The following is a 22,073-nucleotide window of genomic DNA, read 5'->3' as shown; positions in this document are numbered from 1 at the left end:
CCTCTTGGCGAGCCGCTTGTTAAAGCTGAACTGGTTTGTGCTAGGTCCGCGGGAAACTCATTCCCTCCAATATAGTTCCACAGCGGACAAGAAGAAAATGGATCTGAGACTTCCCATCAGAGAGACTACATGTCCTTGAGAAGATTTGGCAAAGAACGATCTAATTAGTCATATTCTAATGGTCACATTCAACAGCCAGTTTCCTTATCACTACCCTTCCAGAAAGCCCCACCAAACAATGGGCGCATCCACAAACCAATTGCCCTTTCACCACACCCCCTCCAGCCTAGAAATAGCAGCTCTCCAGCAGCCCTGGCCCCGCTCAATGCACAGCAGCCAAGAAGGTCAGAGCGCCTGCTCCGGCTGCAATGCCACTGAGGATGTTCTCCGCAGCTGAGAACGAAACATCTGGAAGGAAAACTTTCTCCAGTAGAACACGGCACTTGAGCCCGAAAGATTCTACAAACCCTAATGATCTAATTAGTGTTATCAGAGATAGTAATTAACAGGAGGTTCTTTTCCACAACCCGGCTTGCAGCCTATGAAGATTCCTGGATATTCCTTACATCCACCCTTTTAATATGACTTTAGAACAGGAAAGATGGCTGTACCCTGTTGAAATATTATCTTATCTGGCCACCTTTGCCACTATCATTAGAAAATAAGAGGGGTGGGTGGGAGAAGAGCCATGGTAAAGGTTTATAACAGTGTATGGGAGTGTAAAGAAAGATTTTAGGTCTTTTTCTTATATTCTATTATAGGTGATGGTTGTTAAGTGCAAGAATTCATTAACATATAATTGACATGGAATCCACTGAGATGATGCGATAATGGGCAGACACTGATAAATCTTTAAAGTGGGATTAGACAAACCCATGGAAGATGGTACCATTAAAAAAAAGAAGATAGTATCATTAAGGAGCTATTAGCCACCCTGGCTAAATGCCATGCTCAGAGATAGCATGCCTTAGAAGGCTAGTTGCAGGAGAGGGGAGGCTATGCTCTCTGTACTCTGGGGAGACCCTATGAGGATAGGATGCTAGACCTGAGAGACTATTGGTCTGATGCAGCAATGCTCTTATTTTCATTTTTTAAAACCTGAATGGACCCTCTAAAAGAACTTCAGAAATAAAATGGAAAGGAAAAATGGTTTGAATTATTATTTTACAGCAGGGGAAAATGACAGAGGAAGTTTGCTACTATTACAGCCATCTACGGTATCCTGTGTCACACAATGTCCAGGCAGTTGCCCCAGAAGATCAGGGGGGCACAAAGGCCAAGGCCCTCCCCTGATTCTTACACATCTTGAGAAATGCTGATCACTACTTTGGGTCAGGAAGCAATTTTCTGCAGGCCAGTTTGGCCTGGGACCCCCCCCCCTTTTTGGCATGGAGCAGGAGTAATTGTGGAGGGGGGAGGTATTTGTAACTTTCCTGCACTGTGCAGGGGGTTGGACTAGATGATCTTGGAGGCCTTTCCAGCTATATGATTCTGCCTGCTAGCACTGGTGGTCAGAGGTTTGCCATCACTGCAATGGAAGGTTCCCTTTAATCACTAATTAACCTTTCCTCCATGAATCCCTTTTTAAAGCTGTCTAAGCTCTTGGAAATCACATGTAATGAATCCCACAAATAAGTCAGTGAATAAACCTTCACACAAGTTAGAAGGAAGATATACTTTCCTAGATAGCCTCAGATCAGATATGCAGAGGTTCATCCCCCCCACCACCACTGCAGTACAGCATCTTAAATACTCTCTTCAAACCACACCCTTACTATCCCCAATAACACCTGTTTTGTTTTAAATGTATTTTACCATATTCGATTCTCAGTGCTGTGGCAATCATGCTGTTACTGGCTCCACCTGCAGCAGCCATTTTGTTGCTGCACCTCCCGTCCTATGTGCCCTAGAATTCCAAATGTGCCCACAGGCTCAAAAAGGCCAAGGACTCATGCTGTCGAGTAAAACATGCCTTTCCTTCAAGTTACCAAACATCCTCAAACATTGTTTCCATAGGTATATTGTCTGTCACTTTGTATCACAGTTTACAGTAGACAAAAAAAAGTACAATTGTGCACGCATTGATGTTGTATCTATAATTTCTGTTACATACACATCATAAAATGCAGGGCTATGAAGTGGTCCATTAAGCTCCTACATTAATCAGATACAGATGATACATCATTGCCCCAGTAGGCAGATTTTTCAGCATGAGAGCCATGGGTTGGAGGATGTTGCTTCTTCTGGCTTCTGGACTGGGAAGAACCAGCATCCAGCTCAGGAGGCCCTCAAAAACAAGCAGCTCCAGCTGTGGCCTTCTCCTTAACTGCTACTCCAAATGACCTCAACCTGTTTCACAGTTTTCAGGGAATATTAGCGTGTTAGTTACTACTGGCATTGGGTAGACCAGTACTCTCCAATGGAGGATATAATAAATAATAATTGTGAAACAGCTTGAGGGCCAGATGAAAAGGTTCCTGGCATTCAGACTGAGCAGCTGCAGACTATGATTTAAGAACATAAGAGAAGCCATGTTGGATCAGGCCACTGGCCTATACAGTCCAACACTCTGTGTTACACAGTGGCCAAAAAACCCAGGTGCCATCAGGAGGTCCACCAGTGAAGCCAGGACACTAGAAGCCCCACCTCAGTTTTGTTTGGAGTATCAACTGCAGCTGGAGTGAAATGTCACGGGAAATATCATTTTCTTCTGTTAAAATGCGCTCTGGGAATTTAGCAGATGTAATGTGTCCATCAGAAGGGCACAATCAAAAGCACGCAGCTTATGTTCAATCCATATGTATTGCACAGAGTGGTTGGGCCCAGTTCTTGCAATCAGGTAACCGAGACAATCAAAGAGGAGTTCCTCCTGGAACTGCAGTTCTCCAGAATAGTTGCTCTGGAGGAAAGTACAAGGGGATAGGTTGGAGGGCTTTTTCCCCCTGGGAGAATGCAGCAGAACAGAGTTCTGAAACTCTTCATGGGAACAATTAAAAACTTCTTAAAAGTTCATGAGGTGCACCCATGTGTTTCCCCTTTATTTCCCTCTTGCGAGTTCCGACACCTTTTAAATAATTTTTTTAAAAGCAGCCCTGGGTCCTACAACATCACATCCCAGCTGAGCTTCCTCCCCAAATACTTCAGAGTTGGCAGCCTTAGGACAACACATTTCATATTCCATCTGTCCTCATTACAGTTCTTGAACAGCTGCTTGTATACTCACCCAGGTGCTGTGCCCATCATGTTGCTATTGCATCTCCCATCTCCTTTCTATCTATCTCTTCCTGCATTCTTGGCCTCCATGCCAAAAGACCAGCACGACTGCCTAAAGAGGTGCCAAAGCACGCTGGCTTATTTCAGCAGCTTGCAACCTTTTGTTATACGGCAGAAGGCTGTTGGGGGAGCTGTCACCACCTTTTTCAGTGTCACTGTTTGGAAAGTATATTTCACTAAATGTGCCCTTTCTAAAACTGTGGTCTTGTCTGTAAGCAAAGAATGTGCACATCTGATCACAATTTAAATTTGTTAAAGAAACACAGCTTATAATTTATTTTAATATATTTGCATATAGGTCCAAAACTATACCAGGCAGCTGTCCTGACGCACTTCCTTTCCTTGACTAATCCAGTGTTTCCTAACCTGTGAGTCAGGACCCAAAAGTGGTCAAAGGCCAGCACCCCTAATGGTTACCTCTGTCCTTTCCATTGCTCTTTTTGGACACCAAGATCTGACCCTAGAAATAGCATCTTCCACACATTAGATGGCATTTTCCTCCTTCACTGCATAGACATGTTGATCAAGTAAAGTGTGTCCTGATGGTTGCTAGAATGAGTTTCTAACAATCTTAGGGAAGATTAGAGGGAATAACGGAAAGGATGCGTATGTCAGAATGCCATTTGCTCAGGGTTCATAGTGGGGGCAGCTGCACCTTTTGCGTGTTGTTTGTTGGTTCTCAAAAACACCTGCTTAGCCAATGTAGAAAGTGCAATGCTGAACTAGATCAGTGCCAAGGACATAGTTTGCCTAGGGTGCCAAAGAAAACCCTTGGGCCAGCCCTTAATGGGTCACCAAACTAAGTACATTTGGGTCACCATACTGAAAAGGTTGGGAACCAACTGGATTAATCAACTCTGGTAAATTCTTGTGCAGGTGAGATGGGAGGAAGGCAGTCAGCTGTTATCTCCATGGAGCAGGAACAATATAAATCAATACCTGTATCCAGGTATAAACAACATCAACCTAACTCCAGTTAAACCTTCCCTTGTATGGGCTTCTCAAAAAATCCCCCAAACAAACATTTTTTAGATAATCAAGATCATAAAATACTTTATTTGCACAAGTGTAACGTTCTTTTTAAAAAGGGAGAACATCCTCGAGGACGAAAAACCTTGTGCTGTCCAGCAGCCGGAAGTAAAGCCATGTTCATTCATGTTTACAGGGAGTTTACATGTTTCAAGAAGCTTAAAACGTTTCTGAAGACACTACTCCAAAAATAACATCTTTAAGACTGAGCTAGTTGATGGAGCCGTAAGGGGTGTTCATGAGACAATATCAGAAGTTACGCTGCAGAGGGGGCATCATGTTTACTTTATTTTATTATGAACAGTACATAATATAATCCCCAGGAAATTGAGGAAATCTAAAAGCGTTTGTCTGCCTTCATTGTGCTCGCATGCAAGACCGTACACACTCATACATCCCAAGAGCCAGGCATGTAAACAGTGCCTACTATCTACTAGTACATCAGTCACCTACAGTCACATTAGCGCCTACTATCATATTAGTACATCAGTCACCAACTACCACATCAGGAATGAAACTGATGTTCTACTCTGGACTAAAAATGCCTTCAAGACCAAGGCTGTCCAGTATTTTTCCAGTATTAAAATTAAGATGGGAAAGGAAGAAAAATTACAAATGGAAAAAACTTCCTCCAATCAGTCTACGTTTCCCCCAATAACTGTTGGCATCAGGGCTACTTCATTTGTTTCAGATGGACTTTGTTCATTGGCACTTCCACATTAAGTACATTTGTGGTCTAGTTTATTTCCTTTGGCTCTTTGGGCAGGTCTTAAAGACTAGCCCAGTAGTCGTACCTCGTTGTCTCTTCCCTTGTATCTTCTCTTTCTCAACAGCAAGAGGAACAAGCTGCTTACAGACGAACACACATCCCCTTTACCCATAACTACTGGTAATTCCCAGTGTGGAGTAGTAAATACATGGATCTTTAAAAACAGGTTACATTGAAAGCTAAAGAAGGAAAATAAGCTCTTTTTCAGACTTGGGGGGGGGGCATATACCTTCTAGTTTCCCTAGGATACATTTTGAGGAGGCCAGGCTGATGAAGCAGAATGGGACAGCTGGTTTCATACTAATTAATCAGAGATCAGTATGAAGCTTGCCTATTGTGATTGTAGTGGCCAAGCACATGATGCTATGATGCTTTCATTAGAAGGGGCTCTGTGCTTTAAGGAACACGTTTCAGCAGCTGAAAAGGTTGTTCTTCAGTTGCCACCGCAAGTGTAGCTGAATGACCGGGCACTCTTCCCTCCCACCAGGCGTTTCTTGCTGCTCTGTTGCTTTGAATTGGCTCCAGAAGCTCCAGCCTTGTCGCGTTCCAAAGAGGGATCCTTCCTGAAGGTTTGCGCAAGGCGGATGGCTCTCAGCTCCCTGAAAAAAAGAAAGTGCAGGAGTGCAGAGACCACAGTCCCCCATTAGGACTTTGCTAGGCTGCAAGATAGACTGAGGTGGGTAGCTGTGTTCATTCAAAGCAGCAGAACAAAGTTCTGACTCAAACTCTGCTAGGCTGCAAGCAATGTTCCCTCTAAGCTGCAGAGTCTTGTGAGCAAAAATTCTATTTTGTGAGTTACTGGCATTAAAGTTGTGAGCTACGGCATACATTATTGTGCTCTGGGGCCATTTTTCCTGAGCTAAGACAAAAATGTGTGAGCTGGAGGATAAAAATCTGTGAGCTAGCTCACACTAATTCAGCTTAGAGGGAACACTGCAAGGTCTTTTCCCAAACACGAAGGTTGCTACTGAAAGCACAAACTGAGAAAATGAGGTGTGTTGAGATCAGCAGGGAATGTGAGAGGATTCCTGTATCCTCGTCAGAGAGATCAAGGGATCAGCAGGCCTCTTTTTTCAGAACAGTTAGTCAGCCTTTATTGGCAGGTATCAAGTAATCAGAACAGTTGGTTGCTAGTGAAAAGGGGTTTTTTGTAGCAGGAACTCCTTTGCATATTAGGCCACACCCCCTTGATATAGCCAATCCTCCAAGAGCTTACAGGGCTCTTAGTACAGGGCCTACTGTAAGCTCATGGAGAATTGGCTACATAAGGGGTGTGTAGCCTAATATGCAAAGGTGTTCCTGCTACAACAAAACCCCTGCTAGTGAATGTACATGAAACCTCACTTCAAAACACAAATATGTGCGTCCACTAGCCACAGACGGCCTCAGGAAAATGGTAAGCGGCAGAAGCTTAATATGTGTGGAAGCAAGCATCTGTTGCCAACTCCACTATCTTCTGCACATTTGCAGGAGCAGGGACTTTGCTCTCAAGGCTTGTTTTAGCTCCTCAGGCTTCTTTGGCCTCAGGGCAGCAACAGCTGATTAACTCCTTCTGCAAGAGTAATGTGAATTCAGACCCTTCTCTTTAACACTGCATGCCCCTCAAATTCACAAGGTACATTCAGCTTCGTCTGCTGTACTAGAGACCATAACCAATACTCCCTCTAAGCTGTGAAGTCCTGTGAGCAAAAATTCTACTTCCTGAGATACTGGCATTAAAGTTGTGGGCTACTGCATAAATTAGTTTGTTCTGGGGTCATTTTCCCTGAGCTAAGACAAAGATGTGTGAGCTGGAGGCTAAAAAACTGTCAGCCAACTCACACTAACTCAGCTTAGAGGGAACATTGACCATAACATGTAAGTACCCTAGAGAAAACTCCAGTGACTCCTCCATTTGTTGAACAGTTGTTATCGGATGGCTGTTAAGATAAGGATTCTAGAATGGGGGGAAAGGACAAGGTCTGAAAATCCAATCAAAAGCTAAACAACCGCACCTTTTACAACTGGCCTCCTACAAGGAGATTCCAAGCTTCCCCCATTCTGTGAATAGGCCTACTCAGCACCTTTTCCAGGCCAGCTGCTTCCCTCATTCCCCTTTGCTACTAGAAAACAGACCTTACCTTTCTAGCATGGCTGTTTTGGATTTCTCCACATTGAGCTGCTTCTGAAGTTGGGCAGCTCTGCCAAGAGAAGGTCGTAGGACAGGGTGTTTAGTTAATGCAGTAGCTGAAGGCCTGGTAACTGGATCAGCATGAATCATAAGCTAAAATTAGAGGAGGGGTTTTGAGAGATAAAAGCAGAAAATAGATCCCCAGTTAATAAAGGCAGTAAAACTCAGAGTTGCCAAGTCCCAGCTTCCCATAGTGGGGGACTTTCGCGCACGCTTTGCTATGATGTCACCCGGAAGTGACGTCAGCACCCGTGTGGGGTCGTTCTAGGCATTTCCAGGAAAACGATGGTTTTCTTGGATGCTCTAGCCATATGGGAGGTAAAAACTCTATGGTACCTATTGTACCATAGAGTTTTCCCTCCCAAATGGCTACAGCGTCCAGGAAAACCATAAAATTTCCCCGGAAACACCTAGAGTGGCTCCCACATGGGCGCCACCATTTTGATGATGTCACTTCCGGGTGACATCATCGCGCTAGCGATGTAGGGGGAGGTTCCCTCCGCTGGCTCAATTTGGGCCAGCGGGTTGGGAACCTCCCAGGCGGGGGATTCCCCGCCTGGACTGGGGGCTTGGCAGCCCTAAAAACTCACCTTGAGCAGGTCAGTAAAGCTGCGCGAAAGTTGTTGCGGGATGAGTGGCAGGTTGCCTTTCCGGATGTGGTGCCACATGGTATCATTGTGGGGCAGTGGCCCACAGCCTGCTGCTCGGGCAATGGTCAACGCGAGGGCAAAGATGTCGGCCTTAGGGAGGTGGCAGTATTGCTATAGCGAGAGCAGAAAAAAAACCCAGATGTTTTGAGATATAATCAAAGTTTCCTAGACACCAAGCTGGGTTACATTGGTGTTATGTATGTGAAGGCATGCCTGGACATGTTGGGTATTGTGTCCTGAGCTTGAAGCACAACACGATAGACTGAGAGGATCCAAAGATCTGCATCCCAGTTGGCTGCATCATTCAAACTGGCCAATTGAGAGGCAGTATCAGAGGATCCTAGGATCTGCCAATGAGTATGTTTATTCTAATGAAGGATCCAAAAAGGGTGCATTCACAGGTGTTCTCTGCTTCATGGGGGCTGGGTTTCGCCTGCCCCAACTGTATATATTGCTGGATTTTCTGATTGCTTGGTTGTAGTCACTTAATAAACATGCTGTATCACTAATAAATAGCTTTAATCACTATGCAACGAGCCTCCTCATGCATCAAACCCAGTATTTAACAATTGGATTCAGAAATCCTCCTCCTACAACAGGGGAATATTTTAGAACCACAAGCAAGTCTTGTATACATTGACTCTCTATAACACATTTTTGAAAAACAGATTTTGAGATTCAGTTTTCCAAATTTTGAACACCTCCACTAAACAGGTCAGTTGTTCTTAACCTTTAATCCATTACATTGTGTGGCATCAGATGACACCTCCCCGCACCAGTCATCATGCAGAGAGGGAAGGTTTTTGTTGTTGTTCAAGTTCTATTGCAAGAGGGGAGCATTTTCATTTGATTCTCATTTGCTGTGTGCCACTTTAATGGATTGGGTGAGAAATTCAGCACCTGGAATTTTATCTTCAGGGCAGGGTAGAATCATAGGGTTGGTAGGAGGGCATAGGGGCCATCGAACGCCCTGCTCAATACAGATCAGCCCAAAGCATCCCTGACAACTGTTCATCCAGCTGCTGCTTGAACATGTCCAGCGAACAATACAAGACAACTGCCCCTCATCAGCTGTCAGAAGCAATCCCAAGTGCCGAAAGGGCTTCCTAAATTTTCAGATGTCCCACATTTGTCCTCTAAAGTCTGTTCTAGTTAACGACCGCTGAATTAGGACAAGGCAAAAGTAGTCACTACCCTCATCAGAACAACCTCCACAATTTTGTGCAAGCTTTTGGTAGTGTTTGCAGCTAGCTGAGGGAATACTCAAGTTTAAAATAAAACTTTTGCTTAAGATTCTAAGTAAGATTATTAGCTGGGAACTCTTGATTTCAGCTGGTGTGAGCTGCATTCAGTCACACCAGAACCAAGAGATTCACCTCGAAAAGGTTCAAAACCAGGGCTTTATTTTCCAGCATTTCCATGGCCGCATAAAGAACAGCATGTACCTCAACCTAACAATGGCTTAACAGCAGTTTTTCAAGACTGACTTTTAAGTACATTTATGAGGAATTCCCATAAAATTGTTCCAATTTTAATGTATGTGCTGCCAAAGCAAGCACCCATTGGCACCAGTAAGTCACAGGTTCAGAATAGTATCTGAAAAATCAACTAAATATGAACATACAGAAATGAATTATACAGGGAAGCAGCACTGATGGAAAATCTACTGATATCCCCTCACATGCATGCCAAACTGAGCATGCAATTGTACCTCTTGCAAGACTTCATTGGCCAAGAAGCGGCTATCCCCTTCTTCCACTTGAGGATTGATCACCGATGTCACATGCCCCAGGTCCCCTAAGAAAGACACAACTGTGAGCCATGAAATGAGTCCAATGAGCCAGTGACTTTTGAAAAGCTTCAAGAAGCTGCACTGAGAAAAACCCTGTACCTCAGCTGTGGAAGTATTTTGTATGGAAGATTCTGGGGCCACATTCTAGGCAAAGATGGCAGTTTGCATGCAGATTTAGATCTGCCTTTTGGACATCCATGTTGTCCTGCATGAACCCACTCCAAAGACGTGCAATGTTCTCATGCAACACAGTATTATTCCTAGTATAATCTTTCATGTGCATGTGCACGAAAGCTTACACCCAGAATAAAACTTTGATGGTGTTAAAGGTGCCACAGCTTATCGGAACTCTCTGTCTGGGGCAATGATGCTCTGTATTCTTGGTGCTTGGAGGGGGCACAGTGGGAAGGCTTCTAGTGTCCTGGCCCCACTGGTGGATCTGATGGCACTTGGGTTTTTTGGCCACTGTGTGATACAGAGTGTTGGACTGGATGGGCCATTGGCCTGATCAAATGGCTTCTCTTATGATCTTAAGCTTTGTTCTGAAGAATCACCAGTGAGCTTTTAATAAAGCTCAATTTCCTGAAATACAGTTGGGGGTCTCTTCACAGGAAACCATGCAGTATAATCCAGTAGTTTCTGATTCCACATGCTTTGGAGAAGAAATTGACTCAACTGCCCCCACAATTCCTGGTAGAGGAATTTGACTTCCCTTCCAATATGGTTTCATGGATCTAGACGACCCAGGTTTGAATCCTGAATCAGCCATTGAAGTTTGTGTGGTGACCTTGGGATAGTCATACTCTCACCCTAAGCTAGTTTCACAAGGTTGTTGCAAAGAGAAAATGGAAAAAAGGAGAACAATGTAAGACATGTTGGGTCTCTGCATGGAGTAGAAAGGTGAGGAATAAAACAAATAGAGTAAATAAATTATCTGTAGGACCCAACTTATGGTGATGCTTCCAGGGCCAGATTTCACAAGGCACAGCAGCCCTCCTGCCATCAACCCAACATCAGGAAAAGTCTACTTTTCTCCCACAATTGACATAGCAAGAAAGGCAGACGGGTGATCTTCTCTGCATGTCAAAACAGAAGATTTGTATCACTTACCGTGAAGCTTCCTTCTCAGTTGGCTGGCAGTGGGTCGGTCCGACTACTGGGTATAGGCTCCTCCTCCTCATCACAGGGTTGGGTCTTCCAATTGATCCGGAGGGGGAGTGGCCTATACCTCCCAGATCTCTCCAGTCATTTCCAAGCCACATCTCCCCCTATAGGAAATAACTCCCAAATCCTCCCCATTAAACATACTCCACTACCGAGTATACGAGGAGAAAAACTTTATTATGCTCAATTGCACCATATAGAAATGGATAATTGAACTAGAGGGTTACAAACCACAGTACAGTAACTTACCCCAAAGGAAGAAGTAAGCTCCAGAATCCAGTTCCAAAACCCAGGAAGCCTCTCAGCCACCAAAGGGCGGGCTGGACCGACCCACTGCCAGTCCACCGAGAAGGAAGCTTCACGGTAAGCGATACAAATCTTCCGTTCTCTGGTGGTCTGGTCAGTGGGTCGGTCCAACTACTGGGACGTATCAAAGCTGTACATCCCTGAGTGGGACCAGCTTCCCTGTTTAGACTGCATGCTGCAGCACATGCCTCAAAAAGGCAGCCTCTGCCAATGCCCACTTATCCACCTTATAGTGTTTGGTAAAGGTAAGCACAGACCTCCATGTTGCTGCCTTACACACAGCTTCCAAGGAAGGAAAAGACCTATACACTGCCGATGTAGCAGCACCTCTCAGAGTGAGCCGTGATCCCATCTGGAGGGATCTGACCTTGGGCCTTGTAAGCCAGCAGAATGTATTCCCACAGCCATCTACTAAGAGAGGAAGTGGAAACCTGTTGCCCCCGTGACCCTTTACTGAAAGACACAAACAATGAGTCAGACTTTCTCCAGTCTTTTGTACGCTCAATATAAAAACTAAGCGCCCTCTTAACATCTAGACAGTGCAACTCCCTTTCCCTAGGAGACTTGGGATTGGGGCAAAGATTCAGAAGCACTAACTCCTGAGATCTATGAAAAATAGAATTGACTTTTGGAATAAAGGATGGGTCTGGTCTAAGCACAACTTTATCATTATGAAAGACACAGAGTTCCTGAACAGCCGAAAGGGCTTGTAACTCAGACACTCTACGTGCTGTAGTGATTCCCACTAGAAAGTGATTTCAGAGTCATTTTTTTAACCCCACACGATGCCATAGGCTCAAAGGGGTGTCTACACAAGGCATTCAACACCACATTCAATTTCCATGAAGGGAACCTATGAACCTGGGGCGGTTTGAGAAGTGCAGTACCCCTCAAAAAACGTTTAATATGCGGATGCATGGACAAAGCCTTACGCCCCTGCACCCCCTGGATAGCAGAAATGGCAGCCACTTGACACCACAGCATGCTAGTGGAAAGCCCCTTGTCCGCCCCCTCCTGTAGAAAACATAAAACACCTTGAACATTCACCTTCAATGGATCCCACCCCTGCTGGGCAGACCACAAAGAGAAAACCTTCTAAGTGGTGTTATACACTCTGTTAGTGGAGAGACTACGAGACGCCAACATAGTGTCCACCACCCTCTTAGCATAACTTAGACCTTCAAGCTGCAACCGCTCAGCCGCCAAACTGTTAACTTTAACAATTCCGGCTGAGGATGTGACATGTTGCCCTGAGTCAAGAGATCATCCCTCCTCGGCAGCTGCCAAGGGGGCTGAACTGACAGCCTCAGAAGCTCCTGAAACCACGCCCGTCTCGGCCAGAAAGGAGCCACAAGCACCATCTCTGCTCTTAGATCCGCTACTCTCTGAATCACCCTGAGCAATAGCTGAGTGGGTGGGAAGACATACAGTAGCCCTGTTGGCCACTCGCCACTGAGAGCATCGGTCCCTTCTGCCTCTACGTCTGTTTTTGGCAAAAAACCTGTCCACCTGCCGATTCTCTGCTGTGGCAAACAGGTACACCAATACTGAACCGTATCTGTCCACTATCTGACTGAAGGTCTCTCTGTGCAGCATCCACTACGTCTGATCCAGAAAACGTCTGCTAAGCCAATCCACTAGCAGATTGTCCTTCCCGGGAATATGAACGGCCTTGATCAACAGAAAGTTGGCTTCTGCCCACTGGAAAAGTACCTTCGCCTCGGCGTGAAGAGACTTCACCCAAGTCCCCCCTTGTCGATTCGCATACGCCTTGGCCATCGAGTTGTCCATCTTGACCAGGACATGGCAGCCTGTCAAGACAGCCTGTAAACCCAACAACCCCAGATGAATCGCTCTGAGCTCTAAGAAGTTGATACTGCACTTCATTTCATGGGGCTCCCATTGTTCCTGAATCATTTGCTCCTGCGAGTCGGCCCCCCAGCCCCACAGACTGGCATCCGTGGTCACACATACTCTCTGGGGTTTGCGGAGTGGGTGTCCCTGAAGGAAATGGACCGGCTCCAGCCACCACTGCAACTGGATTGCCACCTCTGGTGGAAGTGTCACCAGTTTGTGTAGTTTGTTCCCTATGATGTCCTGAAAGGGCCTGAGAAAAAACTGAAGGGGTCGAGTGCGGAACCTGGCCCAAAACAGTAAGTCCTGACACGAGACCAGCATTCCTAGCAACTGTGCTAGGGACATGACTGGTACCCTGCGTCATTGCAGAACCCCTTGTAACAGGGAGCAGAGCTTCTCCCTTCTCTCTAACGTCTGAAATACTCTGTCCATGGTCGTATCTGTCTCTACCCCCAAGTGCACTAACCTCTGTGAGGGAAGAAGATTGCTCTTCTCTACATTTACTACGAAACCGTGACGACGTAATATGGTCACAGTCTGTTGAGTGTCCTCCAGACAGTGCTGGTATGACCCCGCCATCACTAGGATATCGTCCAGATAAGGAAACAGGGCCACACCCTGCAGTCTCAGCTCTGCCACCAGCGTTACCAAGAACTTTGTAAACACGCGAGGAGAGGCCTTCAGGCCGAATGGCAGGGTCCGATATTGGAAGTGCTTCCCCCCATAGGAGAAGCACAGAAACGTTTGGTGTGATTCCTGAATGGGAACATGTAAATAAGCCTCGGATAGATCCAAGGAGGCCAGGAAGTCCTGTGACTGAATGGCTAGCAACACTGACCGTAAGGTCTCCATCTTGAAGTGTTTCGTTTTCACAAACTTGTTGAGCCATTTCAGATCCAGAATGGTTCTGAACTCCCCATTCTTCTTTGGCACTAAAAAATTACCAAATAAACCCCAAGCCCCTTTTGGGGTGTCGGGACTAACTCCACAGCCTTGATATCCACCAGATGTTGAATGGCTGACAACATTGCTCTGTGAGCGGCCAGATCCCGCTTCTGTGGGACCCAACAAAAGCAACTGGGAGGGAGGGAGGGAAACTCTATGGCGTAGCCCTGGGTCACGACCTCCAACGCCCATTGGTCTTGAATAGATTGACGCCAGGTGTCCGCAAATAGAGAGACAGCCCCTATTCTCCCAGTTGCCTGGTGACCAGCATAGTCATTGAGACCCCCCTTTTTTGAGAGGGGCTTAGAACTCTGGTCTGCCTTTCCAGAATATTAGGGCTTAGAGTCACGCCCCTTCTGCTGCCACTTCCCTCTAAAGGAACAAAAGGGTCCTGGTCTGGAAGGCTTCTTGGAGTCTCGAAAGGAAGAGAAAGATTTCCTCTGTTTTGCCTCTTTACCCTTAGAAGGTAAGACCTTCTTTTTATCTCTGTTCTCAATGAGGTATCTATCTAAGCCCTCACCAAACAACAAGCCGCCTTTAAAGGGCACTGCCACCCGTGCCTGGGCCGCAGTGTCCACCTCCCAGTTTCGAAGCTAGATGTTTCACCTAGCTGCCACGCCACAAGCCATGGCTCTAGCCACTTGCTGCATGGTATCTAATGAACCATCTGCCACAAAGGCAGCAGATAGGGCAATCTTTTTCAGCTCATCCTTGAACTCCTTAGGGGCTCCACTATCCGCTGCTGCTAAATTATTAGCCCAAGTACACATTGCTCTAGCAAACAATGAGGATGTCGTGGCAGCCTTAATGGCCCAGGCTGACGCCTCAAATTCCTTGCTAAAAGCCTGCTCTATTCTTCTATCACATGGATCTTTAGGTAAGCCATCTGCGTCCATAGGTAGGACCGAATTAGAGATAAGACTAGTTACAGGGTCATCTACCACGGGTAGCTTTAATCTCTTAGTGGCCTGCGGAATTAGGGAATAGAGCTTAGAAAACACTTGCCGGGTGGCCTTGGGCTTAGCCGGCCGTTCCCACTCTGCTTTAACCATGGCAAAAAATGCAGCTGGCAAGGGACGCCCTGTTTGAGAGCTACTCAGTTTCGGCATCATCTCCCGAGCCTGTGGGAAGGGCTCTGCCGCCTCCGGCGACTGGGTCTACTCATGAGTAGCCCTCGTCGGCTTGCCCCATGCCGGTTTTGTTGGGGACCAACCCCTATGCTCCCGGCCTTCGTTCTTCTTCATCCAGATCCCCGTGCTTTCTTAAGAGCGCTTGGAAGAAAGCCATTCTGCTTCATGCAGGGCTGGAACGAACTGGAGAGATCTGGGAGATATAGGCCACCCCCCCTCCGAATCAATTGGAGGACCCGACCCTGTGATGAGGAGGAGGAGCCTATACCCAGTAGTCGGACCAACCCACTGACCAGGCCACCGGAGAACAAGAATGGTGTTCAACAAGATGATCCAGTGCTCCACAACTGCTCTGAACCTCACATAAGAACCACAGAGACTATTCACAGCAGCACTTACTCATTCTATTCAGACCATATGGGTCACCTGCCTTCACTGTAGGCTAGAGGCTAGAACAGATTATTCAGCCCCTTTGCATTAAATTTTCACCTGGCCTCCTAGAACACCAGCCCCAATTCAACAGCCATGCATGGAAGCAAGATTCTGCACCTGCATGAGTGTGCTCAGTACATGCAGAAGAACCGCATAAGGTAAAAGACTCCCTGCATTCAAGGGATTTTGCATGCAACAATTTGTTCTGAGCAAAGTCCTAGAAACACTCCCCCCAATATATGCTTCTTGATCAGCCTTCCTCATCTGAATACAAGAATGTCACTCCGAGCCTTCCCTCACAGCTAATGACCATCTATTATTGGGTGCCATGTGCAGAGAAGTTTACTTGGAGCATCCCAGTTTTGTGTGTGCAGCTTTCTTTTTTTGTGGGGAGATGAGATGGAGAAAGAAGAGGAGATCATTATACCCTCTTCAAGGGCCATTTTGCAGAAACAAGCTCTTGAGAAGTTTACACTAAGCAATTCAGAGTCACAGGAAAAACTTGAGTATACACACCAATTTTATACACCACGTTAGAAGAGGCAAATCCATCATCTTCACTATCACTGTCTTCCTCACCAGCAGGTCCAACCAGCTTGTGACATATAAAAATATTGCCTGCGATGAATGAGAAATAATGTTGCAATATCTATGCTGACACATTACAGCCAACACCAGTAATGCAGCTTGCAGTCTGCACACATAAACGTGTTCTTTGCTGACACTGGAACTGCCACCCTGTGCAGGAGAATTCCTTCATATCTCCATTCCATACACATGCTGGTGAAAGTGGATTTTGGCTGGAGCACAGGATGATTTTATGGCTGAAGACGCAGGTGTCTCAACAAACTAACTAAACATCTTGTGTCCGTATTTGCATGCTCCTCCCTATACACAAAGCCTGCTTCAACTTCCCAATTAGATTAAGCTCCAATTCATCTTGACATCTTCATGCAGCCTTCTGCATAAGTCTTAAGCTGAGACATTTAGATTCAAGATTCAACTAAGTTTGAGATACTATCAGTTATGTATATATGAGATCATTTCAGGTGGGCAGCAGTGTTAGTGTCCAGCAGAAGAGCAAGATTCAAGTCCTGTAGCACCTTAATGACCAACAAGAATTCTGGGGTATAAGTTTTCGAGTGTCAAAACTGAAAAAGGGAGCTTTTAAATTTCAAAGGATCATACCCTGGAATTTTTGTTGGCTTGTATGGTGCCACTCGACTCTTAATAGTATATGGCCCTGTTCAGACACACAGTATAATCAGTTGTTGCTGCTGTTTCATACCGGATTAAAAGTGGCTGATCAGGCAGCAACATCTGCCTCCTGGTATTAACTCGTGGTAGCCCCCCCCCCCCCAGCAAATCCTTCTCGGAACCGGAGTATTTCGTTACCTGCTCCTTTGCGGTGTTTTTTGAGTTCTCCGGTTTCACCTTGTAGTTTCTCCGTCTGGATAGTTCTCGACCAACTTCCGGATGTCTGAAGGCTGTCCCGGAGCAAAAGCAGCCTCAGACATCTGGTTTACGGTCGCCATATTTTTTTTTTTTTACTACTTAGCGACATGCACATAACCGCATAACTACATGTTTTAACCTATGCACATGTGCATAATAGTGGAGAAAAAAAAGAACTGCATGGTGCCATCGTGTGGACAGCAGAAGACGGTTTCGTCACGGAGTGATTCGAATTGCAGTATGGCAGTCTGATCAATAATATTCGGAACAAAGATATTCGGAACAGAACCGGGTCAGTTTAACAAGGGACTCAACACTTTGTGTGAACAGGGCCTAAATGTGAGAATTCAGCTTTCTCTCCATTGTGGAAACTCCTTGAATGAATTAAAAAGGTGAAAAGCTGAAAGCAACAAAAGTACCTTCTATATAGAATTTGAATGAAATATATCTTGTATCATCACTTTGTCTTTACAACGTAACTTTCTAATTCTGTAATCTAGTATTACTGGTTATTGTATGCCTTACACTGTATACTGCATTTTTAAAACAAGGTTTAAATCAGTCTTCAGCCTCAACAAGAAAAGCAAATACAGTTTTGAGTGCTGTCTAATGAGTCATTTCCTATTTAAATCAACAATTCTGCAGCTTAGCAGAGTAGCTGTTAGAATGCTGGACTGAGAAGACCCAGGTTCAAATCCTAGTTCAAACATGAAATTCACTGGGCATCAGGGCTTTTTTTGTAGCAGGAACTCCTTTGCATATTAGGGCACACACCCCTGATGTAGCCAATCCTCCAAGAGCTTACAGGGCTCTTAATACAGAGCCTACTGTAAGCTCTTGGAGGATTGGCTACATCAAGGGTGTGTGACCTAAAATGCAAAGGAGTTCCTGCCCCCCCAAAAAAGCCCTGCTGGGCATGCTTGAATCTATCAGTCTCCCTTCAACCCGGCCTCTTCACAAGACCTCTGAGGATAAAACAGAGGAGAACCTTATATGTTTGTCAGTTCCCCAGAGGACGGGAGAACCAGGATAAAGGAGAGACACTATTCCAATTCTGTTTAGTGCTTAGTTAATGCATCTTCAATGCACATTCAATTGGAGGTCTTCAGAGCTCTATACCAGAAGCACAGCATTGCCCTATGGGAAAAAACTCCATGATTTAAGTTTGTACAACTTGCCTTTCTCACAGCAGTACAGTAACACAGTTGTGTATCTGTCCAAGCAGCCAGTGCATGCATGGAGTACTACTGAATAGTGTGTAGACCAGAGTGTGGGCACTAACGAGTATGCTTACTAGGTTTGATGTCCAAGTGAACCAGGCCAGAGGCATGAATATATTTCAGGCCCATGGACACCTGCAGCAAGATCTCCTTCAGCTCTGGTTCTTTGAGGTAATCTGCAGTCTTTGCCTTTTCCAAAAGCACATCCTGAAGGCTCCCACCTGGGGGCGGGAAAAAAGACCAGCGCACATAGAAAAAGCATACTTTTTCAGCCCCTTCCTTTCTTCCTCCCATTAGATGGTCCTCCTTAATAGCTGCTATACACAATGCTGGGAGCCCCATGAAGAAGCACCCCAAATGTTCTTCTCCCTCACTTCAGCAGGCAGGCAAGTCTCCATCTGAATAAAGTGGGCTGGGTTAAGTTTCTCCCTTTGTCATTTCCCCCATTTTCCCCAAACATAAAACACAAAAGTCTGCACTCTGAGTAAAGCTGAATTATTCAAGAGGGGTTTTCTACACAGGCAATAGACTTGGGCTGTACTAAATGATTCACAAAGTTACTTAGAAAAAAATATTAGGGACTGTGGGCCAATACTCCCTCCAAGCTGTGGAGTCTTGTGAGCAAAAATTCTACTTCGTGAGCTACTACATCAAAATTGTGAGCTACTGGCATTAAAATTGTGCGCTACTGCATAAATTAGTTTGCTCTGGGGCCACTCTTCCTGAAGTAAGACAAAAATTTGTGACTTGGAGGCTTAAAAAACGGTGAGCTAGCTCACACTAACTCAGCTTAGAGGGAACATTGCTGTGGACTGTACTACTGCATATAGCTTGTTGAAACTAGGATCCTACTATGGAAATTTGCATCCTTTAACATGTTATGTTAATACTAATGCTTTGCTTCAGTTCTGTTTTTAGACTTCTGGTTGCTCCACAACCCTAATCCTATTGCATTGTTTGCTGAATGTCCCATCCATTCATTCTATTGACTTACTCTGTGTAATGCACCTTGAGTCCAAGTGAGAAAAGTGGACTATATATAACATAAAGAAAAATAAATACATCTGCTAAGAAAGCACCTACTGAAGGGAAGAAAGTGGTCCAGAGTGCTTGCTACTCAACATATGTTTACATTATGGACTCCAGACCATTTTGTTAAAATTTCCTCTGTAAACTCACTTGTGTAGGGAAGTATGAGCTGCTATATGGGGTACAAGTCATTTTATTTTATTTAAAATATCAGCACTCTGGTTTTCCATAATTATTTGTGTTCTAACCACTTGAACATTAAAGTGATCCAACAGCAGCCCGGAATAGTACACTGGAAGGGTATCAGAGTCAGCAAATAGAGCAAAACTGGGTTTCTGAACAGAATTCAAACCAAGAGCAAGAGAAGGTAGTCTTCCCCTGGTGCCTACACGTTAACATTTCTGTGGAAGATGTTCCAAAGATATGGCACCACTACTGGGTGGCTCAGTTACTGGCCAATGCTCAGATCACCTTGTAAATTCAGGGGGGCTAAAAAAAGAACCTCCAATGAGAAGAAAATTGATGCGTAAAACCTCTGGGAAAACTTGAATGCCCATGCAAAAGAACTCCATGTAGATATGGCACAAACTCCAAATATCTCGTGAGAACCTACGAAACTGGCCTAAAGTGTAGACATTCAGATGCGGCCAGGACCTCAACCTTATTCCTATTTTGCTTCCCATTAATTATGGCAGTTCAGAGATTTAGATGAGTAGGAAGCAACAGAATGATGAGTAAACCTGGTCTTTAGGAATGTAACGCTCCTGGCAGGCAACAAATGCACACGAAGGAATCACAAACATTGCGTAGACTTAACACCGAGCAGGAAAGCTCTTCGGGACCAACTTCTCACCATTGCAGTGTTCATTCTGAATGATCATATGATCATCTTCTGCCCAAGCAGAATAGTAGCGTACCACATGGGGGTGATGACCAAGCACTGCATGGGCATAAACTTCCCGCAAAGCCATTTGCCTGAAAACCGACAAAGAAGAAGCCAGCTGTTGTAATTACGATATTAAGGAACATGCCATTTTGGTTCTAGATCCTCAAGCAGGAGATATGGAGAAGCCAGCTTTGAGACCCAAAGGGAAGGGCAGTATTTTACTTAAACCATTTATTAGTCACTTTTCTTTCTTACAGAACTCAAGGCAGCTCACAGTAAAGATAAAACATGTAACACATTTTTTTTGCACTTACCTGTAACTGTTGTTCATCAATGTCATCTTTACAGACACACATTGGGGCTGTGCCTGTGCTGACTGACCATGGACATTTTCTTTCTAGCTTTAAAAAACCCAGCAAGGGCACCCTGTCCCTTTTGGAGCCAGTGCATGCATGGATTCCCCACCCAATGCATCACGTGCTCCAACGGTGGACACCACCTTCCTTCAGTTCTCGCCAAGCCAATGCAAGCCCCCTTCCATGATTCTGTGAGAGAACTCATAGTGGGGCAGGAGGGAGGCAGGCCCAGTGGGTGGGAGTAAGCAAACTAGGCATATGCCTAGGGCGCCAGCTCCCAGCAGGAATGGGGGGCGGGTGCCCCCTTCCCGCTTGCACCGTCCCCGAGCCTCGCTTCCCGTGCACAGCGCTTGCCGACCTCTTAAAGTCAAGAAAAAACAGCTCTCCTTGTCCGCAGGGCTTGCTAAACTCAGCAAGCGCTGCGGAGGGGATGCGCTAAGTGCCAGAGTGATGACATCACCTCTGGGAACTCCATTAGGGAGCTACCTCTGGGTGACATCATCAGGTCGCATGCGCGCAAAAAATGAACTGGGGGTGGGTGCGCGTTGGGGGTTCTGCCTTGGGCAGCAGAACCCCACGTGCTGGGCCTGGAGGGAGGGAATGTGCGTCTGCATAGAAGACATCGATGAAGAACAGTTACAGGTAACTGCAACTCTGTTTTCATCACCTGTCTTCTTGTGCAGCTCCATACTGGAACCATTAGGGAGCTACTCACCAGAGAAGGTGGGGCAAGTCTTTCACTGGAACAGCACTTGTAGAATAGCCTTGCTGACATCAGCCTCCTTTCTTGCCTGAAGGTCTAATAGTGCTTTATTTCGTGAATGTCTCCTCTGTTGAACAGGTAGCTGCCCTGCAGATGTCCAGAAGGGGAACTCATGGATGAAATGTGGCTGACGATCTCTGCATCCAGGTGGAATGCACTTTCACATCAAGAGGACACTTCTCCTCAGATGCCCCATAGCAGGAATGTATTGCCTTCACCATCCATCTAGACACAGACTGGACTGAGGCAGCTTTTCCCTTCTTGGGACCCCAATAACAAATAAATTATGCTTTGTCCTTACAAAATGGTTTGGTTCTGTCTAAATAGTAAAGGAAGGCCCTCCTAGCATCAAGGGACATTTAGGGCCTGCTTCATCTCTGAGCTTGGAGTTAAGAAAAATAGTGGTAGGCCTACTTCTTGCATTTCAGGTGGAATCTGGAAACTACTTTGGGCAGGAAGTCTAGACTCAGATGTAAAACAACCCACCTACTGAAGAATAGGCAAACCTACTCTTAGTGCTGCCAGCTCACTGACCCTTCTGGCTGAGGTAATAGCCACTAAAAACACCACCTCCCTTGAGAGCAATGCCAAGGAACAGGAGGATATAGGTTCAAAAGGAGGATTAGATTTCCAGGCTACGTCGCCTTGCTCTCAGTCAGGTCCGCAAGCTCTCCTGCTTGCGGCCCCCCTGAATCAGGCAGTGGGAGGGGTGCCACGGATGTGACACCCCCAAAGAGGCCCTGAAGGGGTCTCTTTTTGGCATGGGGCTTTTACAGCAAGACAGGGGCGCAACGGCAGTTGCTTCTGTTCTTTCTGTATGCCCTGAAGCTCTCCCCGTCATGATTGT

At 45.7% G+C, this 22,073-nt stretch overlaps 1 protein-coding gene across 4 annotated transcripts in view; it reads right to left on the bottom strand.

Annotated features, from left to right (window-relative positions):
* Window positions 1–4,297: 4,297 nt before the first annotated feature.
* Window positions 4,298–22,073, bottom strand: part of WEE2 (WEE2 oocyte meiosis inhibiting kinase) — a 40,284-nt gene continuing 22,508 nt past the window's right edge. For all 4 annotated transcript variants that reach the window (XM_060245685.1, XM_060245683.1, XM_060245684.1 and 1 more), the window contains exons 6-12: window positions 20,075–20,196; window positions 18,267–18,413; window positions 16,034–16,135; window positions 9,603–9,688; window positions 7,832–8,002; window positions 7,192–7,334; window positions 4,298–5,670 (exon numbers count right to left, since the gene is read on the bottom strand). In XM_060245685.1, the coding sequence (XP_060101668.1) occupies window positions 5,505–5,670; window positions 7,192–7,334; window positions 7,832–8,002; window positions 9,603–9,688; window positions 16,034–16,135; window positions 18,267–18,413; window positions 20,075–20,196 (937 nt within the window). In that variant the 3' untranslated portion in view covers window positions 4,298–5,504. The remainder of the gene's footprint in view (window positions 5,671–7,191; window positions 7,335–7,831; window positions 8,003–9,602; window positions 9,689–16,033; window positions 16,136–18,266; window positions 18,414–20,074; window positions 20,197–22,073) is intronic.

The sequence above is a fragment of the Heteronotia binoei genome, chromosome 8 (assembly GCF_032191835.1).
Source record: "Heteronotia binoei isolate CCM8104 ecotype False Entrance Well chromosome 8, APGP_CSIRO_Hbin_v1, whole genome shotgun sequence".
NCBI classification, from domain to species: domain Eukaryota; kingdom Metazoa; phylum Chordata; class Lepidosauria; order Squamata; family Gekkonidae; genus Heteronotia; species Heteronotia binoei.
This window is presented reverse-complemented; position numbering and strand designations above follow the sequence as displayed.